Here is a 23,686-nt window from a genome sequence, read left to right on the forward strand (position 1 = left end):
ATATTTTACATTCATTATCATCCCTATAAGACTTGGAAAAACCAACTACAATCCCAAGGAGATCGCCTGGGGTCTAATATTTTACAATAAGGGTATTTTTACCAGATTTATGATATTCTTGGGCAACATAGCTTCATCTATCAACTAATTTTGTGTGATAGATCCTTTAGAGTGCTGTATTATACTCGGGTGACGTTAAGGTCCTTGGGCCTCTTGTTATTTTGTATAGGGGCTTGTGTTTTTTCCTTCAATTATCTATCTTTTATGCATGTTCATTCTTTATATAAAACACAATTAATAGAAAGCAAATCGTAAATTTCATTGTAACTAAATCACAGTCAAGCAGAACTATACCCCAGTATAGCACACTTTCTTCGAGGACAAGAATTATTCACTCTCTGTTTCTCATTAACAGGTATTCTCGCCTGCAATGAGCTGCGATGGATTTCTATTGTATATACGAGGGTTGTTCGAAAAGTTCGTGGACTGATGCCATAAAATTAAAATTACTCTGAACCAAACTTCTAAGTGTTCACCTAACATTTTTAAGTTTTAAAAAACAAATGCATATAATAAATAATTTCTTTAATTCATGGTTAATGATGCATATTTCAGTTCAATGTTGCGTAAATTTGGTGTAAATATCTCGTCAGAATTTTAAGTAAAGTGTCAAGGACATGATGTACCCTCAAAATGAAAATTCACATAAAATAATCTCTAAGGAATAAGACCACCACTCGCTTAAATTACTGCAAGGCATATTCTTTTCTCATGGATACCATGTACCCCTGAATAGGATATTGACCCATCTGCTGCCACACCTACTGCATGGATCTTTCTAAACCGTTGAAATTGTGTGGAAGGGGGGGGGGTGCTTTGACATTCCTTACAAAAATCCCAAATGTATTCAATAGGATTCAGATCCGGGAATTTGACAGTGCATCATCACAGATACCTTTTGGTCAATATTCTTTGGCGTTTCGCACGTAAGTGTACCTCTTTAAGGATGATTCAGACTGTTTGAGATGATATTAGACTGCCACCAGCACCCATTTCTTATCATTTTCTTACCATTTAAGTCGTTTGTTTTAATGTTTCTAAAATTGTTTCAGGACAATGTAACAAACTTTTAACCCAGTTGTGATGCGAAACGTTGGCCTCAGACGAAGATCCAGATCACTTCCGGTTTGATGAAATTTTGTCCAAAACTTTCAAATTGTGACAAGTTGGCGATGAAAATGACGCAGAACCTCTAGAAAAATGTGTATAAATGGGTTTTTATACTTGTTAATTTTTAAAAGTAATATCAAGGACAAATAAACACTAAAATAAAAGTGAGTAAAACATGGTACAAGGATGATCCGGATAACAACATTCCAACGGCTCTCCCTCCTTCCTCAATGGTCATTTTGCCAATGTTTTGTGTTTTTCAGTTAAACCAGTTTTCAAAAATTGAAAATGGTCACAAAAAGATGCTGATCACACAAAAAAAAGTACAGATTTATTGTTTTTACGCTTCGTCACGGTACATTGGTTTTCATCGGTGATAATTGATTTTCTTTCAACAATTGTTGAGAAGACTCGTTGGTTATAATAATTTGAACATATCATACCATTCTATCTTGTAGTTTTTAAATAAATACTTTTATTAGAGTGAACACTTAGAAGTTTTGTTAAGTGTATGTAGTCTATGCTTATAAAATTTTTAATGAACATAAAACAACAAAAGTTAACCCCCTTCCCCGCAGTCACGCATTTTAACGCATATACCGTTACCCTGCAGTAACGCATTTTAACGCATATACCTTTACCCCGCAATCACGCACTTTAACGCACATTTCGTTTTTGACGTTTCCTGCTCTGATCACGCGTAAAGTTTAGATGGTATGATAATGAATGATTAGGTAATAAATTCTGTATTTCTATTCTAAAATATTTCGCAAAATAAGAATATTTTCCCCATTTTAATATGTCCAAGTCGTATGATTTATTTGACGAAACTTCGGGGCGACTCAAGCAAAGTCTTTCTATTAACGCTAAATAAGCTCACCACTGGAACAATTGGCTTGGTGATTTGAAAGTCCTCCAATTGTGTGTGAGGTGGGGCCCTCGATCCACAATTTACCAAATTCCACAAATGAAAAGTTTCTTGCCTTATTTTTTTTTTTTAAATTTTATTTTATCTGTAATGTTACTGTTTGATGGAAAGCGTGCACAGAAAATGACGGAAGGAACCGATAAAATTACGACAGAAGTTCATATACTCGTACAGCTGCAGAGAAAAGGGGTTTTGATCATAGAATAATTCTTCGTTTTAGTTTAATCTAATTTCTTTTTATATTCAAATTCAATTTCGTAAAGATAAAACCTGTTATTTTTCGCTTTACACAGTGAATCACACGGAATACACATACACAAAATAGTAAAAAAAAAAAAAGAAAGAAAATCATGCTGAAAGTGAAAGTAAAATGTTCATGTAGATCAATTTCAACTTAGATTATTTCATAATCAATTCAGCGTTCTAAACATTCATAAAAAAAAAAGAAGAAACAGTGTTGCACTTATGTCTGTGAATTGACAATTTGATTTTCAAAAATGTATAGAAAAACAAGGTATTCAGGAAAATTTGATTGCAAGTACCTGTATACTGGATACCTGTTTGATATTTTTCAAAACAGGGCTTAACGAAATAACTGCACACGGATACAAAATAATAGACATGTCTTATGAGTTGTCAATGTTGGCGTTTTCACTAGATTGAACTGGTATATTGAAAGTTTTGATCTGTCAACAGTTTAAAAACATATTGATATGTTTATAATTAGTCTCCTACCGGTGAAACCGGAGGGGACTATAGGTTTCCTCTGAATCTGTCCGTCCGTCCGTATGTCTGTCTGTCCCTCTGTCTGTCTGTCAGTCTGTCCCACTTGGTTTTCCGCACTTTTTTCCTAAACGCTTGCAGATATTGAGCTGATTTTTGGTATGTGAGTGTATCTTGATGAGTTACAGATCAAGTTTGCATTTCGTTCCGCTTCATTGATTTTTGACGGAATTATGGCATTTTCAATTCTTAACGGGAACCACATTACACTTGCCGGTAGGGGACTAGTATTGCTAATGCAATACTCTCAGAATGCTTGTTATACTTGTTTGTTTGTTTGTTTATCGAACGGAAATAAACCATCTTAATCAATCTACGTTTTTGAATCCCCCCCCCCTTTTCTCGACGTCTAAGTGCACGTGTGAAATCATTGTAGCTTTGATGCTTCCGGTAACCTTTCACTTAGAATCTCTCTAATCATTAGCAATGTTATAGACAACATGGCAAAGTCTACAAACCGCGACGATTTCATGTCTACAAGGGTCGACATTTAAGGCCTCGCTTTTTTTAATTATTGCCAATATAATCCCCCCCCCCCCCTCTTTTTTTTAAAAAAAAAAACAAATATTTTGCACCAAAAACCGGTGATAATGAATCGAATTAATACTTAAATGTACAAAGAGTTGAAAATGAAAACACAAAACACGTACACCATGTGCAAATATAGAGGAGGGGAGGGTTCAGGGAGTTTGACCCTCCTTTTTAGTGTTACGGCCATTAAATCTACATAGTGAAGAAAGCAATTGCATATTTGTAAGTAGAATCCCCCTCTTTTTTAGCACACATAAACATATGCATGGGCGCCCGGCACCTTGTCATTTATGAAGTTAATATGTCAACAAATTCCTGGGCTAGCTGTTAGTTTTTCAGTGGGTATAGGCTCGATCCCTTAGGAATATTCCTTGAACCGCCTTGAGTACATTCATATTGTCAGAATAAGCTTATTAAATACCTATCCATTAATTATTAGTCGCTATGGCATGTAGGTTTAGAATATACATATACACTGTAGGTTCGTTTATGTCTACACTGCATACACTAGAAATAAGATGAAGTCCATGAAAAACTCTAGGCAAAGTAAACTGTCCAGAAGGGGACGACGATGTGGTCTGATGGGATTCTTCCACCAGCCACATTGTATATGCACATGTAATTGCACAGGAAAGAGAGCAATTTGACGCATTTGACAGCCACCTTAAATTGTGGATGGACAGTTAACCCGTGACTGTATTTGCCATCCCTTCATCACCAAGGCATTTAGGCAATTGAAACGCAATTCCTCGCCCGGAAGGAGGGGTGCACATCTTCGATCAACTGCTATCTAAATAGGAGGGCTGATCAGAAACTCTCCGCAACTTTGCATCTCCGGAATCATGCTCAGCATTCCCGGCATTTTTTTTTCATTTCCGACATTTTTTTTTTTTACATTTCCGGATTTTTTTCGGGGGGGGGGGGTACTTTTTTGCAATTTACTATTAACCTGGTAGGTGGAAATAGAATATCTAACAGAATAAAAACATTTCGTTTATTTCAAACTACATTCTCCAAATACATGTATATACAAACAGTCATTTTATGTCTCCAAATTTATGAATGATAGCTCTAAAAAGTCAACAACGCTTCCATTAAATATTCCAGTGACTGCACCTAATTTATGTCCGAGACACTTGATACTGATTTCAAACTCAACATTGGTTTCTTTAAAAGCAAAGCAAAATATGTACCTTATTTGGATGTCAATGATTTATTGTTTAAAGATTTTGACTTTCGATAAGGTAACAACCACCTAACCCCCCCCCACCCCCACCCCACCCCCAACCCCCCACACACACACACTTACGCACCTCAACCCCCCTTTCGTCAAGTCACTGGACAGTTGGAGATTTTTTATTAGTTATATTTATTAGATTTACCTATCTTCAGCCCCAGTTTTATTGCCTGAAAAATACTATTTTATTAATGTCGGAAAAGAAAACTATAAAATGTAGGAAATGAAAAGTGAGATTATTTTTAAAAAAATTCGGGAATGAAATGCAGCAAAGTATTGAGACATTCTGTTTATTTTCCTTTCTGATCTATGCATGAACATTTTTTTTTCGGTTAAGGTAGTAAAAATTTTACAAACACAATAAATTAAAGATTTTTTTTCTGCCATTAAATTGTATATTTTAATAATATGATGATCACAGGGATAACGGCGCAATCAAAAAAGCAGATATTGAAAAATCTGTGTATCCAATACGCACCAACTCCTGATAGCTCATGCATAATTGATGAATTAATTTGGTTGTATATACTATATTTCTTATTTTGACTTTTTTAAACGCAAGTTTGATTGAATTCGATGTAAATACGCATATTTATAAAATTCATAATGCCATAGAAATCTGATTATGAAGCCAAAATGTATTCCGTTGGCAGGCCTAGCAAAAAAAAGTGGAAATACTGTCTATATTTCTCGATAAATACAGCTACATGTACCATTAATGCATTTTTCATAGAAACCCTTCCAACAGTACAAACAGCCAGATTTGCTCAACAACTAAACGGAATGCTTAGGACACCATCCGAAAAATTCAAATACTAGGCCTATCGACTTAGTATATTACCAATATATTGTTTTTAAAAAATGTGTTTAAATGCATACCAAAAAAAGAAATACTGCATTTCGATGTGCTTCGAGATTCGCCTTTCGGAAAAATGTATGCTTTTCTTTATTTCTTGGCTATTTAACGTGCTGATTTTTTAAATAGTAGTCGACGTGTACATGTAGTTGGAAAGATATTGCTAATTTAAGATTAATTTTTGTTTAATGCCAAGTTTGCAGTATTTCAGTCGTTATCGGCCAAAATTTTACCAAGAAGATGTCAGTAAAAATAAAAAGTCTCCTTTTGACGAATTGCTATTGTCTAATAGAAAATCATTCAATTTTTTTTTTTGTTAAAAAAATTTATATCAGATAAATTTTATGTTGAAAGCTACCAATATATAGTATACCAACTTCTCTGTTTCTTGCCTTAGATCTGTAAAATAAATGTTATAAAAATATTATATATAATCCATTTCTTCTCAACTATTTTAATTTATTGAAGATTCTGCAACTTTCAAATAAATTGGTATTACATGTGATTGAAGAAATAAAAAGGGGGGGGGGGGGGAGTGTCGTTGTCTCTCACTTTATTATGAGCACAGAAATTGAACCTTGTCTGGAAAATCAAACTAATATTTTGAACAATGTTTCAGATAAACTTCAGTTCTAATAAAGTACAAGCTGTTATATTATAATAAACGTGTAACACAGTCCACACGAAAGAATAATTTAAACAAAATAAACAGGGTCAAATCACCATTAAAAATACTTGATTTTAACTTGCGGATGGTTGAGTGTATTTTGACGATAAATACGGCAACCTAATTTACAATAAATCGCTACACACAATATAAATATTCATGTTCCAAATCACGTCTTTTCTGCACGTAATCGCAAGTGCTCTGCGGGGAAAAGGATAACGTCATCAAACAGTGACAAATGTAATGCGACTATTACTTCACAGACAGAGCAAGGGGCAAAGAGTTAAAGAAATGTAGAAAATTTTAGCTTGATACCTTGAATATTTACAAAATTATCATAAAATAAAAAAGACATTATATGATCACCCGGCGCTGTCACCATTTAGTTTCATGACGTCATTGTTTTTATATGTCCGCATTCTCTACCTCATACACTTATCTTGATGAGTTTCATTGGAGTTAAGTAAAGATTTAAGCCCGTCTTGTTTATATGACTTTACAATGTCATACACAGCTGATTTCAGTGCATATAATATTGAAAATTGATCTGAAAGATTCTCACTTGATTATAACAGCATTGTTGATTGTCGGAGTTCAACATCTATCACACATGATCAACGCCACTTTTCGACGTGAAAAACTTTGAACACCCTTACTACAAATCGACATTCACTTTTACATCTCTCGTCTCTTTAATCTTTTTCGGCGTGTGAAAACAAGTACTCTGAATGCATTTTATTTTTCAGTAGCCCATTTAAATATTTCCTAGGTCTATGCCAGTTTTTCCAGGGGGTGAAACTTTATAGAATGTTGGAAAAAGAAACCCACCCACCCTTTCTGACGTCATTACAACCCCATAATTGTTTGAACATTTCATATAAATTTTACGATAAAATTTTATAGAACGTACAGAGTGGGGTAAAAATTGCAAATTTTACGGTACAATTGTGGCATACCACATGAGTGAATTAACGGGATTTTTGAATGACGAATGCTCTAAAAAAGAGTTTTTTTCTAAGTTACACTTAGGTAGAAAAAAAAACGTAATCTTCGAGGTTGCGCTGCCTGGACATACCATTGCTTTCAAAAACATCAACAATTTATTAAAAAAATAAAACTAATGATGTACAGTTCGTTATATATATTAAAACGATGATGCTAATTAAACGTTAAATAATTCATTGATGTATCTTAAGCGGTTTTAATTTTATGGCGCTAGTCCACGAACTTTCAGAACAACCCTCGTATTCCTTAAAATTTAATCAATTCAGTGTATTACATTACTTTTATTCCGTCTGTTCCACTAGTACAGTTTGTCTGTATTATTGGAAAGTACACGTACTGCTTCTATTATCTGAGATAAATATATTTAGAAATTCATACATGAACTAATTCAATGTTCTAAATTCAGTTCTCAAGTTTTCAAACAGTAGGACTACATATCAGTATCTGCACTCCCTTGGATATCATTAGCTGCTTTTTCAATAAAAATGGAACTCGTAAATATACTTACCTTGTCGTTGGTCATTTGCAAAATTATTTTGTTAAAAAACATTCTGATTGTACACACAAGTACTCTGAAGTTGACATTAAAAAGATGCTTGAGTTTCTGATTGACAATATCTATGTGGTTTTTGGAGACCAGGTTTTCCAACAATCTATTGGAATTGCCATGGGTACCAATTGCGCCCCGTTATTAGCAGACCTTTTTTTGTTATCATATGAAGCAGAATTTGTCCAATATCTTGTGCGTGAAAAGAAGAAAACACTTGCTGTGGCCTTCAACTCGATATTTAGATATGTCGATGACGTATTCTCATTTAACAATGGCTATTTCCATTCTTATGTTGATACGATATATCCTGGTGAGCTTGAGATAAAAGATACCACAGAGTCTGACACATCTGTTTCATATTTGGATATTTTACTTGAAAAAGACGTTAATGGTAATCTAACAACCAAGCTTTATGATAAACGTGATGACTTTAACTTCTCAACCGTCAACTTCCCTTACTTATGCAGCAATATACCTTCATCACTTGCATACGGGGTATATAAGTTTTATACATTAATGGCATGTTTTTATAATATCCACGGAAATGTGTTGTAAAATAAACACACATCAAAAAAAAAAAAAAAAAAAAAAAAAAAAAAAAAAAAAAAACTATCTAGTCAAATGAAAAGTTAAGAAAATAACAAATGAGCCGTTCCAAGCAACAACACCCACCCACCCCATGTAATTTTTTTTTTCTTTCGAAAATTACTTTTTCTTCAAAAATAAAGTACACCTAGTGGTAAATATAACCTGTAAATATTACAGGTGAGTCTTGCCTCGTTATAGATTTACAGATAATCAAAATATATGTTACCCGCCAAGCAAAACCTCCCTATAAGGACTTTTGGTCAAAATGTGGATTTTTGCATATCCTAGGAGAACATTAATTAAGCTCTTTACCATGAAGTGAAATATATGATGTATTCTGCCCTGACGCCATTTTCTTCTAGCGACGTCAAACGAAATGCATTTATCATGACGCCATAAATAAGAGAGTTGTCGAACTGTTATCCCTTCACAAAAAAGGGAAAAAAGCTTTTTAAAGTTTAATACATGTACAATGTTAAAAATTTCAAATTTACCTCAGGGGGATGAATATTTTATTCAGAAGGGGGGGGGCATTTTTTATAAACAGATTTTTTTTTATCATTCCCTCTCAACACAGAATTTTTATTTCTAAGATGACCATAAGACAGATTATTTATTTTCTTCCCTGGAAGAAGATAAGCAAATAGAAAAAAAGGAAAATAGAAAACCAAACTCTAAATCTGATGACTGTGTTATGCGGTGTGCGTTTTGGGGGGGGAGGGGGGGGGGGATCAAAGGCGAATTTAATGAAATCATACACGTATTATTATGTCTCCCCTTCCAGGGGAGACATATTGTTTTTGTCGATTTTCTTCTTCTTCTTCTTCTTCTTCTTCTTCATCCAAATTTTGTCCAGGCCGTAACTTTAATACCCTTTGACATTCAGACTTCAAACTTGGAACATAGATAGAAGACATTGAGAAGGAGTGCATGCCACCAACATTTTTGACCTTGACCTATTTATAAGGTCAAGGTCAATCTTTTACATCAAAATAGAGTCCAAGCCATAACTTGAGTACCCTTTGATATTAGGACTTCAAACTTGTAACAGAGAAAGAAGACATTGATACAAGATGCAACACACCAAATTTTTGGACCTTGACCTCTTTTCTTCCTCAAGGTCAAATAGGGAAAAAATTTGATTAGACCATTACTTAAGAATCCTTTGTTATAAAGACTTCAGGCATGGAACATGCAGAAGTGGTATGAAGGAGGGATGCATGCCACCATAATTTTTGACCTTGATTCAATTATTATAAGGTCAAGGTCAATCTTTTACATCAAAATAGAGTCCAAGCCATAGCTTGAGTACCCTTTGATTTAGGACTTCAAACTTGTAACATAGAAAGAAGACATTGTTACAAGATGCAACGCTTCAAAATTTTGACCTTGACCCCTTTGTTAAAGGTCAAATAGAGAAAACATGAATAGACCATTACTTAAGAACCCTGACATTAAGACTTCAAACTTGGAACATGGAGAGGTGGTATAGAGGAGGGGTGAATGGCAACATTTTTTTCACCTTGACCTATTAATAAAGTCAAGGTCAATCGTTTACATGAAAATATAGTCTAGGTCATAACTTGAGAACTTTTTGACATTAGGATTTCAAACTTGGAACAAGGAAAGACAACATTGAGACTAAATGCACTGCATCAAAATATTTGACCTTCACCACTTTCTTCCAGGTCAAATTAAGAAAAACATGACCAGACCATTACTTGAGATCCGTTTGACATGAAGACTTGAAATTTTGTACACAGAATTGGAGTTGAGATGCACTGCATTATTATTTTTGACCCTGATCATATATTTGCACTCATTAATGTTGGTAAAGAAGGGGAGACATGTGTTTTTTTGTAAAAAAAAAAAAAAAAAAAAAAAAAAAAAAAAAAAAAAAAAAACAATACCCACTAGTTAAAATTATAAGTGTTAACATTATCAAATTTTAATTATTATCATTCATAAGTCTTTTGATACCTTGAAATTTCACCACTCACTACTCACCATCAACAGGAGTACAGGTTGTGTCTTTCCATGGATCTTGAACGAATGGACGGATTCTTTGATACAGGTACTTCTGTCTCTCCTTTGTTAAACTACCGGGTTGGATGGACCTTGGACGAGCACTTGTATCGAACAATTCTGGGTTGTATTTCAAGAGTTTAAAAGCAACCTTTTATCGTCTTTTGTTTTCTGGTTAAGTACGAATCCGGGCCTGTCTAGCGTAAATCTGAAAATTTGATACCTGGTATTCCCTAATCCTTTAACAGGAGAGAAAATAGATGAAAAAAAGCCATCCAATCTAATCACATCCATGTTTCCTCCCCCTCAAAAAGAACTGCGTTGTTCAAATAGCAGGTTTTGTCTACGATGCCACGTAAATCTGCAATACTGTTGCAATCTGTTCTCCTATACAGACGCTTGATGTGGGCTAAGTTTGAGTCAAACAGGCATATACCAAACAATAATGAAAAATGCGTTGAATAATGGTATGCATTTTTAATTTAAAAGTGAAGCGTACCTTGCGTGACCTGGAACCTGCATCATAAAAGTAATTTGCTGCTGATGTTTATTGTTTATCTAAAACACTTACGTGAAATTGGTCCATCAGCATTCATTAATTTTCTTAGTTGAGAATGTAAAAAAAAATTGAGTGACTTACACATGCAGAAATGAAATATTCGTTTTCACGTCATTGATTTTAAAGGCAAATTTTGACGTAATTGAGCTAAGGGAGGTTTTTGTTGGCGGGTCACACTTTGAATAACATTTAGTATTGAAAAAATCCTGCAAATTAATGTGCGTAAATTATCGTGTGACCTTTTTACTCTACAAAATATCATATTTTGGGTACATGTATTAAAAATCTACACAGGCAATACGTTTTTCCCCCAAGCTTTTTATAACTTTATTGCTGATCAGTTGAAAGTATCATGTAGTTTAAAAAATGAAAGAAAAAATTGGGGGCCATTGACGTAAATTTTGAGCCAATTATTAGGCAAAATATTCGATTTTCAGACAAATAAAAACATTGTCAATTTTCTGCTGCATGGATATGCAAAATTTGCTATAAAAATATTACTTAAAACGTATATTTAATATTCGCAGTAAACAATAACAAAAGAATTCTCTCAGTAAGGCCAACTTTAAAAAAATTGTTTGGTTGCCCTCTCCCGACCGACTGGCTCACAATGGCCCGACTCAAAATAGTTTCTTTCCACAAGGTACCTAACTCAACTTCAGACACCCCCCCCCCCCCGGTTCAAACTCGTATTTTATTAATTTATCAATCATTAACCTTCTTTAGCAGGACATAGATGGCTTCCAAATTCTTTTTTCTTTTCTACTGAATCGTTCCAGACTTCCTTCGTAGAGCCTCTAAAGTAATTGTAAACCACTCATATCTCTCAACACATTTCAAGACGTTACAGAGGATACATTAACTTCCGGTTAGCAAGCGATAGCCGAGTGCTTTCAAGAATACTCGTCGACATCCTTAATATCTATAGTTTAAGGTATAAAGGATGTTGCTCGAGGGAAGAAATCCTACCTTACTAGTACGCTGGGTAATTTAAAGGCAGCACTGTGTAACAATGGAAAATTGAACGATAATTGCCATATTTTTTTTAATGAAAATCGACTAATAAACGTGTATTTTAACAATAATTATAAAAATGTGTTAAACTTCCAAACTAATCTTAAGACGACTTAGTTTTCTTTTCCTACACATTCAACCTTGTCCTTTAATATTTTCAGTTTCAGATGTTGCCCGAGGGAAAAAATCCTACCTTAGTAGTACATTTGCTCATTTCAAGGCAGGACTGTGTAACAATGGAAAATTGAACGATTTTTGTCATAGCAGATTGACCACAAACCCATGGTATCGGATCGATCTGGGGACAACCTACAACATTGACGAAGTGATAATCTATAACAGGAGAGACTGTTGTGGTAAGTATAATCCTAAAAGACTCTGCAATCATTATCCATGTTGTATTTTTGTTTATTTTGTTTCAAGTTTAGTAAAGGTTTTTTTGAAATGGAAAGCTCAAATATATATCATGAAGAAGATATCGCCAAGAGATTTTTTTAAAGTGAGAGAGACGAACAGCTTTCTGAAAGAAAAAAATTTGCAATCCATTGAACATGCCTGAGCATACAAACTGTTTTTAATTTTCATCCTTGTCTGTTGTACTCTGTCTTTAATCAATTTAACAATTTTAGCTGCCGCTTTTAAATTGTGGCATACATTTTGCAAAATTGAATAGATTTAGGCAAAGGATGAAAATTTGACGGTTTTTTTCTTGGTTTTACTTAGATAAGACCAATATTGCAAGCCAATTTTTTCTAAGCGCCTCCACCACTCACAAATCTAGGGTTTATGTGAAGTAGAACAGAACAGAACAATTGCCTAGCAAAGATTGGATATACTGCAAAGCCAGGTTGGCTGTTTCGGTCAAAGGGGGGAGTTAAATTGAAACTAATGGTCTTCAATACAACCAGAAATCAAACTGCTTATTAAAGAAGCAATATCTCCCTCAATCCCAGTTTTGAAATCTATTATATGAGAGATAGGAATGGAGGCCCAGGACCTTGCAACTGGCTGGGGCAACTTTGATCACATCAATCAATAGTAATGTTGACGACTATAGACTAGACACACTAGCAGATGAGCTCTATTTTTATTAGGCAATTAATCCTCTATCAAAGATAAAGAAAAAGGCATATGCTTCTGAAATAGGGTTTATGCTGATGGGGTGCTCAGTTTGAAAAATGTGCTCATTCTAGGAAAACACACTTGCTTATATCTGGGCTTGTGAAGGAAGATTTTAAGATTTTGTTGAATAAAATGCTTAAGACATTATTTAGAAGTGTAGGACAAGAGAGAGGATGCCCCCTCACCTTTTGACAAAAGTTTTTTCATTAGTAATAGCCAGAAGTGCAAGCTTAGACCGAAGGACTTTTTTGCAAGTTAAATTAGTAAGAGACGTTTGATTTTTCCCCCTCTTGCCCACAAAATTCTACTTACACAGAAAACATTAAATGCACATTCTTCCCAAAATCGTCACTCTTTACCACAGTGAATGATCATTCATTATGTTTCGTGACAGTTTTGGATTAAAGTATGATAACGGGGGTTTATGGGGAAAAAACTAAGTTAGCAAGTGAAGTTTGTATTTGATATAAAGACAGCTTCTACTTTTTAAATAATTTCACAAATTGTTTTTTTTATGTATCTGTATATATAATCTTTTCTTTACTTGGGTAGGTTCAGTTATGTTTCCAAAAATTAAACCTATTAAACCTTCATGAGTGCAAGTTGTTATACTGGTATACACTGTTTGCTTTCTTTTGATACAGTTGATAAGTAGCTTTATCCTTCTGACATTATTTTTTTATACAATTCTGATTCTAGGGAAGCGTTTCCGTAATGCTGTGGTACAAGTTGGTGACTCATTAAGTAGTTTGAAGACATGTGGCACTTTCAAAGGGCCCGGAAAAACTGGTCAAACGATAAGAATCAAATGTCCTGGCAGAATGAAAGGGCGCTGGGTTCAAATCCAACAGAAATATCGTGGCTACTTACATTTTGCCGATGTTCAAGTATCTGCAAGCAAGTCAATAAGCCAACCGATCAAAGCAGCCCAAGCGGTGGGTAAGTAAAGGATGTATTCACAATTTCAAAGGAATTGACCTATAGGATAGAACAATTTCCCAGAAAAGTCACATTTAAAAATCAATGTTCATTGTTGTTTTCTTTTTTTTTTTTTTTTAATTATTCTTTATTTTTGTTTTACACATTCTGCTATTTCATACAATTTAAACATATGTTTAAAAGAATCTACAGAAGGTGTAGTTTTTTTTATTTCAGAGAGAGAGAGAGAGAGAAAGAGAGAGAGAGGAGAGAAAAAGTTGGAGGAGAAAAAAGGGTTGCATGCATTCATGAAATATTAACACATATATATCTGTAAGAGTCATTGAAATAATTGATTCCAAGAGTTCCAGCAGGTGTCAAACATATCCTTTTCACCTTTATTATAAGCAATATATTTTTGTGTCTTCCCTGTGCACCTCATTGTGTAGATATAATATATAAGCCATAGAAAAAGATTATTTGGTATCTTTTTTTCATCCAAGAACCTCAAAATAAAATTATTTTTTGGTATTGATATTTGAAGATTAGTTTTATTTTCAAAGTAATCTTCAAATTCTCTTAAAAAATATTGTACACTATCACACTCCCAAAGCAAATGTTCAATTGTTTCTTCTTCCACCTGACAGAATGTACAATTCTTATTTTCTGTGATTTTAAATAAATATGAGCTAAAATTCTGTTCAAAATTCGATACTGAAACCATTGCAGTTTTCAATTATTTGTAACTTTAAAAGGCAGTTTAAAAATCATTTTCCATTATTTGTCATTCAATTCAAATGTTTCATTCCACTTTCTTTTACCAGTAGGTTTTGTACTATTATGATTGAGAAGATTACAAAATTGCCCTGATTTTTTGCATTCTAGAAGGGTATATATATTTGACATAACCAGAGGGTTTTGTGAATTAGTAACATTTTCTTCAAAATTAACTTTTTTCATCCATGCCTTAAGAGCACTTATAACACTCATGTATTCTAGAAAAATAATTTTCACTTGAGGATAAATATCACAAACAGATTCATAAGTCAGGAACAAACCCTCTTCATTAATAAGATCATTAAGGTATCTGATATTAGAGTGATACATGGATTTATTAAGAATTACTTTTCCCCCACAAGAATGTCAGGATTGTAAAATAGTGGAGTGTTTGCTGTTACTGTAGTTGGGTTTTGTTTATGATGTAGCTCAATCCATGAATCAAATACATCAACAAAAAATTTGTTTTTCAGTGATTTCTTTATATTTTTGATATATTCATTTCCGCACGTTGTAACTTTATTTAGATCTAGATTTGGTATAAAATCATGCAGGCCTCTATTTGACAGTAAGAGTTTTCTCATCCAAAATAATTTTAAAGAAGATATAAAAGCCTTTACATTTATCATCTTTAATCCCCCATCTTCATATTTTTTAACAATTACATCCTTTTTTATTCTATGTTGAGAGTGGTTCCACAAGAAGGAAAAGAACAGTTTATCCAATTCTTTATAAAAGTTGTCATCTGGATTTGGAATTGCCATAAAAATATGGTTTAAAAGAGGCAAAACCAAAGTTTTAAGAGCCATTCTCTGTAATGACTTGAACTTTTATATAGGAGCTGTGGCACGCATAGTCTCAGAATTTCTCAAAACTCTCTATGATAAAAGTCTTTGATACCGTTAACTCAAATCAGGCAAAAATTGGTTGCTACGTGTCATGGTTACCATAGCAACATGTCCTAAAGTTTGAAAAATGGCATTTTTCAACATCTTCAGAGTCCCACAGTTAACGTATGCAGCAAAGCAAACAAGTTGCAATGACTGTTTCTGAAAGTTGAAGGCCTGGTGTCTTAAATGCATGATAAACATGTCTGGTAAATCATCTATAACTTACATTACTATGGAAACAATGTATTCAAAAGTAATAATTTTGTTCATTTAATTTTATAAAGTCATACACTTAAGAATAAAAACAATTATAAGTTGAAATGCAAGCAAATAATAGAGAAGAGATCCTTGTAACATATACCAAGGACAAAATATGATATTTCTTATAGGTTGGCAATGGTTGCCATGGTTTTAATACCACGAAAGGATTTTAAATTTACTCTCTTAGTGTTTTAATCTTATCCTATCTTTTTAAAAAGCATATTTCTATATAACTGATGATCAATTTTTAAAGGCCTTGGTGTGACCCTAATTTTCACATTTCAAAAAATTCAATTTCAATTCTTTAAATAGTGCGTTGCTATGGAAATAAGGCGAAAAAACATGCATAAAAATCTGAAAAATACTCTGTTTCCTTGGATACGTACCGTTGTATGTAGATTCCCAAAACTTTAATGATTGATATATGTGAACAACTAACCTGACTTTCAATTTTGACTATCACCCAATCTCTAACTGGATGCAAAAAGCTGGCACATTGGGTCTAATATTGACAAAAAATTAACAAAATCGAACATTTTCTCTTCTTGGTTACCATAGCAACAGTGTTGTATTTTTCAACAACCTTTATCAATATATGATATTCAACTTTAGTTCTACGAGATAAGTACTATTCAAGGTGATTCAAATGATATTTTTCTTGATTAAAAGGTTGGTAAATTCCTAAAGCAGCAAAAAAATATCACTTTAAACAACTGGTACGTTGTTTCCATGGTTACACAGCAAAGTAACAATTAATCTCAATTTTTCTTATGTTGTCAGTGTTGCAAGGCTCTAAGGATGCATATGTGCCAGTCATGAATTTTATTATTTTCCCTCACGATAGTAGCATTAACCCAATCATAGCAACAGATTTTGCATGGTGACTCTGTGTTACCATAGCAACCATGAAAGTTATTTTTAAAATAATATTGCCAATACCTAATTACAGGAGGTCAAATATTTTTCATTGTTTTTCTTACGTTGTTGATTGAGTTTGATCATGTAACATCTATCATTTGTGGCTATAGAGCGTTTTTCAGCATTTTTCAGCATCTAAAATGTATTCCAAATGTACCCATGGTTACCACTTACTTAGAGATAAATTCTAAATAGTTTCTTTATAGTATAAGTGCCAACAAGGTGTCATGTTTTTGGGAGAATGGTTTGTTTGTTTTTCTTAGTCTTTATTAAGGCTTAATAAAGATTTAAAGTGGCTGAAAATCTCAATTTTTTCAACTTTTCTTGCTGTTACCATGGCAACCAAGACACATAGCAACGAAATTTTATTTGATATATGTTTCTGGTGTCAAGTTGTAATAATGGGCAAAGTTTCATCAAAATCGGTGACCATGCGTGGCAAAGAAGTTTAAGTGGTTACAGAGAATTGCTATTAATAACAGTAATTTTTCCTATTGGTATTAGGTGTCTTTTCTCTCATTGATGCAAGATTGATTTTATTCTACTTAACTTCTGCTGATAATTAAGTTTAGACATATTTTGAAGTTCTACATCAAAATTAATTCCAAATAATGTGAATTTGTTAGTCCCCCACTTCAAATTAAAATCTCTAGAAAGGATATCTTGAATATATTTTTTTAGATCCAATCCATACTGTATTAGTTTTCGAAAAATTAACTCTTAGTCCAGACATTTCGGAGAAATGTTATAATACTTTAATTGTTTCTGAAAGTGATTCCTTGCTACCATCAAGGATAACTGAGGTATCATCAGCTAGTTGTGAAATTTTCTTTTCATTATTACATACAGTAATTCCTTTAATCCTTTTATTTTCTCTTATTTGTATAGCTAGAATTTCTGCACAAAGTAGAAAAATATACGGTGATAAAGGATCACCTTGTCTACAGCCTCTTTGGATATTGAAGGATGCTGAGAGATTGCCACCTTGATTAATAGCTGAAGTAATGTTATGATAAAATAATTTTACCCATTTGTGAATGTCAGGTCCAAACTTAAAATAAGTTAATGTCTTTTGTAAAAAATTCCATGAAACAGTATCAAAGGCTTTTTCAAAATCAATAAGTAGTAGAAGACCAGGAATTTCTTCCTCTTCAGTATACTGCATTATATCATAAATTAGCCGAGTGTTTTCCCCTATATACCTGTTAGAAATAAAACCAGTTTGATCAGGATTGATAAGTTTATCCAAATAAGTCTTTAATCTATTTGCAATGGTACCTGAGGCTATTTTATATACAGTATTTAAAAGTGGAATTGGACGCCAGTTTTTAATATATTGTCTTGGTTTTTCTCCTTTAGGTAAATAGGTAATAATTCCATGTCTCTGTGTGATTGACAGACTATCATTTTCATAAGCATAATTAATTGACCTGATAACAAAAATTCATAGATATCGCCAAAAGACCTTAACAAATTATGATGAGAACCTTTCAGAACCAGGTGATTTATTTGCCTTCATTTTGCTAAGTGTTTTAGAAGCCTCCTGTAATGTAATTTTACCTTCTAAAGACACACGTTCATCTAACGATAACATGGGAATATCTTTGAAATTTAGCTCAGAATTTAAGTCATATTCATTTAACTTATTGTTAGGTGTAGAGTATAAGTTTTCATAAAATTCCTTTGTTTCATCCAAAATTTCAAACTGGTCTTGAGTTATCTGCCCATTGTCTTTAACAAGTTTGGGAATTATTTTACTAGTAAAATTTCTTGATTCTAAACTACAAAAATAATGAGATGGTTTTTCCCCCTTTTCCACCCATTTTGCTCTACTTCTTATATACATTCCTTGAAGTTTGTATTTTCTAAGTTTTTCCAATTTTTGCTTTTTTCCATTTAGTTCCTCTACATTGTGCTCAGAAATATTTTCTTCTAATACCTTAATTTCTTCTAATAATTCATTTTCTTCATTGACTTGTTTCTTTTTATATATGCAGAATATGAAATACTTTTCCCTCTTATTTCCATAAGTAGAGTTTCTAGAAATAACTGATCATCAATGGTAAAATATAGATTTTCATCTAGAATAGTATCAAGATTATCAAGGTCATACACAGGAAGTGCATATTGCTTTTTCACATTTGAAATAACATCTCTGATACAATCTAGGTATTGCTTATCACCAAGTAAAGAATTGTAAAATTTCCATAATCCCCTTCCTTTTTTAAGATCATTGATATCATAGAATGATCGGACCTGTAACTTGGTTCGACTGTACATGCATTAAGACAAGGTAGCAATGACTCAGACATTATAAAGAAGTCTAACCTACTTTGTTTAAAAGGATTTTTTTCCTCCATGTGTACCTTCGAAGTGTTTCATGGAGTTGTCTAAAGGGATCTACATAACCACTGGCTATGCCAGCTGTGGATTTAACACTAAATAAAAATCTCCACACCATATGACACTGTAACAGTTCATTTCTTCAATGGATTGTTGAATATTTTCATAAAAAATTGGTGTATCAGTACTTGGGCCATATACTGTGCATAAAACAACCTTGTGACCCTCTATACATATTTTTAGAATATGATAGTTTCCATCTTTATCACCCTTTTCCATGCATATTTTAAAATCAAAATTATTATTGAAAAGTATTGCCACCCCTCTTAAGTTCGAAATATAGGAACTAAAATAACATTGATATCCCTACATGTTTCTGACCTCATTTTCTACATCATTGGAGAAGTGTGTGTCTTGAAGACAATAAATATTATAATTTAGACTTCGTAAGTAGTTAAAAACATCTCTTCGATTTGTGATATCGCCTAAACCTTGACAATTAACAGATAATAATTTAATCCCCATCAAAATTTAAAAGCAAAACAGGTAATTTCATGCATGCATGTATATATAGAGAAGAAAGAGATAGCAAAGAAGCACAGGATAGTACAGAAAGAAAACATCTGAAAGAAACAAAGTATAAAAAATCTATTGTAATGACAACAAGCTCTCGTTTTTTTTTTCCAAATACATGTACATGCAAGTGTCCTTACTGATCTTAAATCTCTCACAGGAGTGTAAACCGGAAGTTGTCTAGAGAGCCATAAGTTCCAAAAACAACAAAGTATACATGAACGGAAATGCTATTCCCGGAAAAGAAATGCATTAATTCAATTTGGCTATTTTCTCTTCAATTTTGTCAAAAATATCGAACATGACTCTTTCATCTCCAATTTGTCCATACACATGTCCGTTGAAATACCAGGCTGCTTTGACTTGTTCGTGTTCCAGCAACTCGTTGATAAGCTTACCGTTGAGCAGTGTCACATCGTCGCTTAGCCTGATTTCGTTTTCAGTATTTTTCCAATCTAATTAAAATTAGACTTGTAATTTTCGCTCCTCTACGATACGCTTCAATACAAGATCTAACAACACCCCGTCCGAGGTCACCTCAGTGTGACCTTTGATACAAATCAATTAGCCAATGAAAAATAACCAATGACATCAAGAATCGACCAATGAGAAAGTGTTTGTTATATGCTTATCGCTTGGCATTTAAAAATGGCTGCGCCCATTGAGAAAGTTACGAATTCGCTAAATATACAACTGAAGCCTCAACAGCTGGACATTTTGCAGTGTCTGCTTGATAGGAAGGACTGCATGGCAGTTTTACCGACTGGCTTCGGTAAATCATTACCTTATCAACTACTTCCGTTGGTACAACGAGAAATCGGCCGCACTGGGATTGTACTTGTTTGTTGTCCCCTTGTTTCTTTGATGAAAGATCAGGTTGAGAGAATAAATGCAATTAAAGGTGTAACGGCCGCATATAAAGGTATATTTTATTTTATTCCCAGTTTTTGCTTCATGACGTTTTGTAACCCACTTGCGAAATGATATTGCTATTCAACAGGTCTGGTACAATCACTAGAATTATCTACGTAGCTTGAAATACCTACATAGCTTTATTTGCCTACCTGAGGTAGCTTTATTTAGCTACTTAATCAAACTTATTTCTGAAATTAGCATTTTCCTTATGAAGTGCAGAAAATTGCACTTTGATGCAGTGATAATTTTCAACTTTGAACTCATCTGAAAATAATTCATGAAAAAATCACTCATAGAGATGTGTGTTTTTTCTGCACAATTGCAATCAAAAAAGTTCTAAAAGTTTTGGGGCTATGTACAACAGTTAACTTGTGACCAAACAGTTACATCCAGAATGAAATAGCAAAGAAAACCAGTTTTGGTTAACATGAGCACAATGTAAAGTAATCATACTTATCCACGCCTCACTGCACACAAGGTGGTGTAAAGTTACTCAAACAATGGAAATACATCTTTTCCTTAAAAATGTTCAAACGCAACAATGTTTAAACTATCTCTGCTTTGGATTGCTTTTTAAATAATTCCTAGAATAAATATTACTAGACATTTACTTGCAACTTTTTGTCTTCTTAAAAAAAAAAAAAGCAAAATTGTGAAAAGTTGCCCTAAAATAGCTAAATAAAGCTACCTGAGGTAGCTCAATAAAGCTACGGTAGGTAATTCTAGCTACGTATGATAAATGTACTGATTGTACTGGACCTGTTCAAGAGGAATTTTCTATTCAAAGGAATTATTTAATTTAACAAACACAAATATAACATGAATATAATTTATGCAGCTTTTTAAAACACTTACTACCAAACAAATACATAAAATATAACATGGGGCATCAGTCATTAACTCAATATTTGAAAATTGAGACAGGATAATTGATCTTAATCTTGGTTATACTTGAAATACTATTGAAACCTTGCAGAAATTTTATGACTTTATATGTTTAATAAATACCAAGTTTAAAGTTTGGCAAAGAGAGCCTTAGTTTTGTTCTGCCATGTATGGTAAAATATTACAATAAACTTTATATCTATGGTCTGCACAAAAAAATATCATTCATATGCTTGTTTTCCTGTGATCACCTGCTGCATGTCATCCACTTAAGCATGCTAAATACATTCCCTACTTTTTACAGGTCAAGGTCTAGATAAAGAGATTTTGAGTGGCGAGGTAGACATCATATTTGGAAGTCCGGAGTCACTGTTAGGTGAATGGCGGGCTGAACTACAGCAACTCAATGTCACTGCAATTGTTATAGATGAATTTCATTTAATATCAACGTGGTAAGAATTTTTAAAATACATTTTAGTTTTGATATACATTCAAAGAATTGTAAAATGAGGGAAGAAAATTTTTCTCAATATGCTTCATGAACTAAAATATTGTAATTATATATGTTATATGTTTATGCCCATTAGGCCCTGATTTGGTAATAAATTCTATTCTTATGTATTCATATATTTCAGGGGACAAGATGATGAACATATTCACAAGAGAGCATTTAGGAAATGGTTTGGTGATCTTGGAGAATTACGTTCCATCTTTCCAAATGTGTCACTGCTTGCCCTTAGTGCCACTTGCACACTGAAAGTACAGAAACGTGTGTTGAAAGTGGTATCCTTTAAGCCAGATTTTACATTTGTGTACTTGTCACCGGACAAAAGAAACATCAAGTATGTTGTAAAGAAAGTGGCAAATGACATTGAAATGGCAATGACATGGTTAGTGGATGAACTGGTGAACATGGGAAGTCTATTTCCAAGAACACTAATTTATTGTAAATCAATTAGTGATGTGGCAAAGATTTACGATTATGTGTCAGACGAATTGCCAGAGGACTTGTGCTCATATATAGCTATGTATCATTCAGAGACTGAAGAATCTATCAAAGAGACTGTGTTATTGTCCATTCGGGAGAAAGAGAGCCCTATAAGAGTTATTGTTTCCACTAATGCTTTGGGTATGGGGGTGGATTTTAAAGATCTACACAGCATTATTTTATTTGGTCCACCTCATTCTATACTTGAAGTGGTGCAGGAAATTGGACGTGCTGGGAGAGATGGTGAAAAGTCTGTGTCTTTGCTACTTTATAATTCCCATCACCTTGCCCGATGTGGCCCAGAAGTAAAGAAACTCTTTAAGAGCAATGACTGCCGAAGAATACAGATGATGGAATCATTTCTTAAGGAAAGTGAACTTGATAAAGTAAAATCTTATGCAGGAAATTGTTCATGCTGTGACGTATGTCAGAACAACTGTTTATGTGGGGATTGTTCTCAACTGCCATTGGAGAAATTGTTTTTAGGGAATCATGTAACTTTTCCCAATGATCATGAAACTTCAGAAGATTCTGATTCTTGAGAATAATTCTTCTCGACATGGGGATAACAAGAATTCTGTGAGCACCAATTATGGCCCAGCTCTGATTTGAATATACACTTTCATGTTAATATACAAAAGTTCTTTTAAAGAAATATTGGCATGGACAGATGCAGGGATAAACAGGAAGTTGACATCAAATTCAAACAAAAATGAATCCCATCATATGGCATGCTTAAAAAAAGAGCGTGCTAAAATTTCAGGCATCTGCGAAGAGTAGCTGTTGAGAAAACCTGTGAAAATTTGTTAAGACAGACACAAACATAAACGCACAAGGTAAACCAGTATACCCCCCTCTCCTTTGGGGATATAATAATTATAGGAAATGCTAATAAATTACATTATTTGGACATTTGGTATGATATATTTTGTGAAGTAATTAAATATTCAATAACATATATCTGCATTTTAGAGTTATATATTAGACAATTACTGCTGGTTTTTTGAGGTCAATACGATGATTTAGAAACCCGAGGAGTACAATATTCACCGAGCCCGAAGGGCGAGGGCGAGGTGAATATTGTACTTCGAAGGTGGCTAAATCATCATATTGACCGAAAAAAACAGCAATAATTGTTTTATTATATGATTCAATGATTAAATAACACACTCATTAAGCAATC

At 33.4% G+C, this 23,686-nt stretch overlaps 2 protein-coding genes across 2 annotated transcripts in view; both read left to right on the forward strand.

Annotated features, from left to right (window-relative positions):
• The window catches only part of LOC133194001 (uncharacterized), a 163,464-nt gene that overhangs the window by 69,539 nt on the left and 70,239 nt on the right, over positions 1-23,686 (forward strand). The window contains exons 8-9 of the mRNA XM_061329912.1: positions 12,075-12,269; positions 13,735-13,974. Of these exons, the coding sequence (XP_061185896.1) occupies positions 12,075-12,269; positions 13,735-13,974 (435 nt within the window). The remainder of the gene's footprint in view (positions 1-12,074; positions 12,270-13,734; positions 13,975-23,686) is intronic.
• LOC133194006 (uncharacterized) lies at positions 22,425-23,450 on the forward strand. The gene has a single exon (XM_061329917.1). The coding sequence runs from the start codon at positions 22,428-22,430 to the stop codon at positions 23,043-23,045; it is 618 nt and encodes a 205-aa protein (XP_061185901.1). The 5' UTR covers positions 22,425-22,427; the 3' UTR covers positions 23,046-23,450.

This window comes from Saccostrea echinata, unplaced genomic scaffold (assembly GCF_033153115.1).
Source record: "Saccostrea echinata isolate AGI-Se365-2 ecotype Australia unplaced genomic scaffold, CSIRO_AGI_Sech_v1 ptg000028l, whole genome shotgun sequence".
Lineage (NCBI taxonomy): Eukaryota > Metazoa > Mollusca > Bivalvia > Ostreida > Ostreidae > Saccostrea > Saccostrea echinata.

Excerpts from the sequence above, each read along its gene's own strand:
- LOC133194006 (XM_061329917.1), top strand. The coding sequence starts at position 22,428 with ATGGGAAGTCTATTTCCAAGAACACTAATTTATTGTAAATCAATTAGT.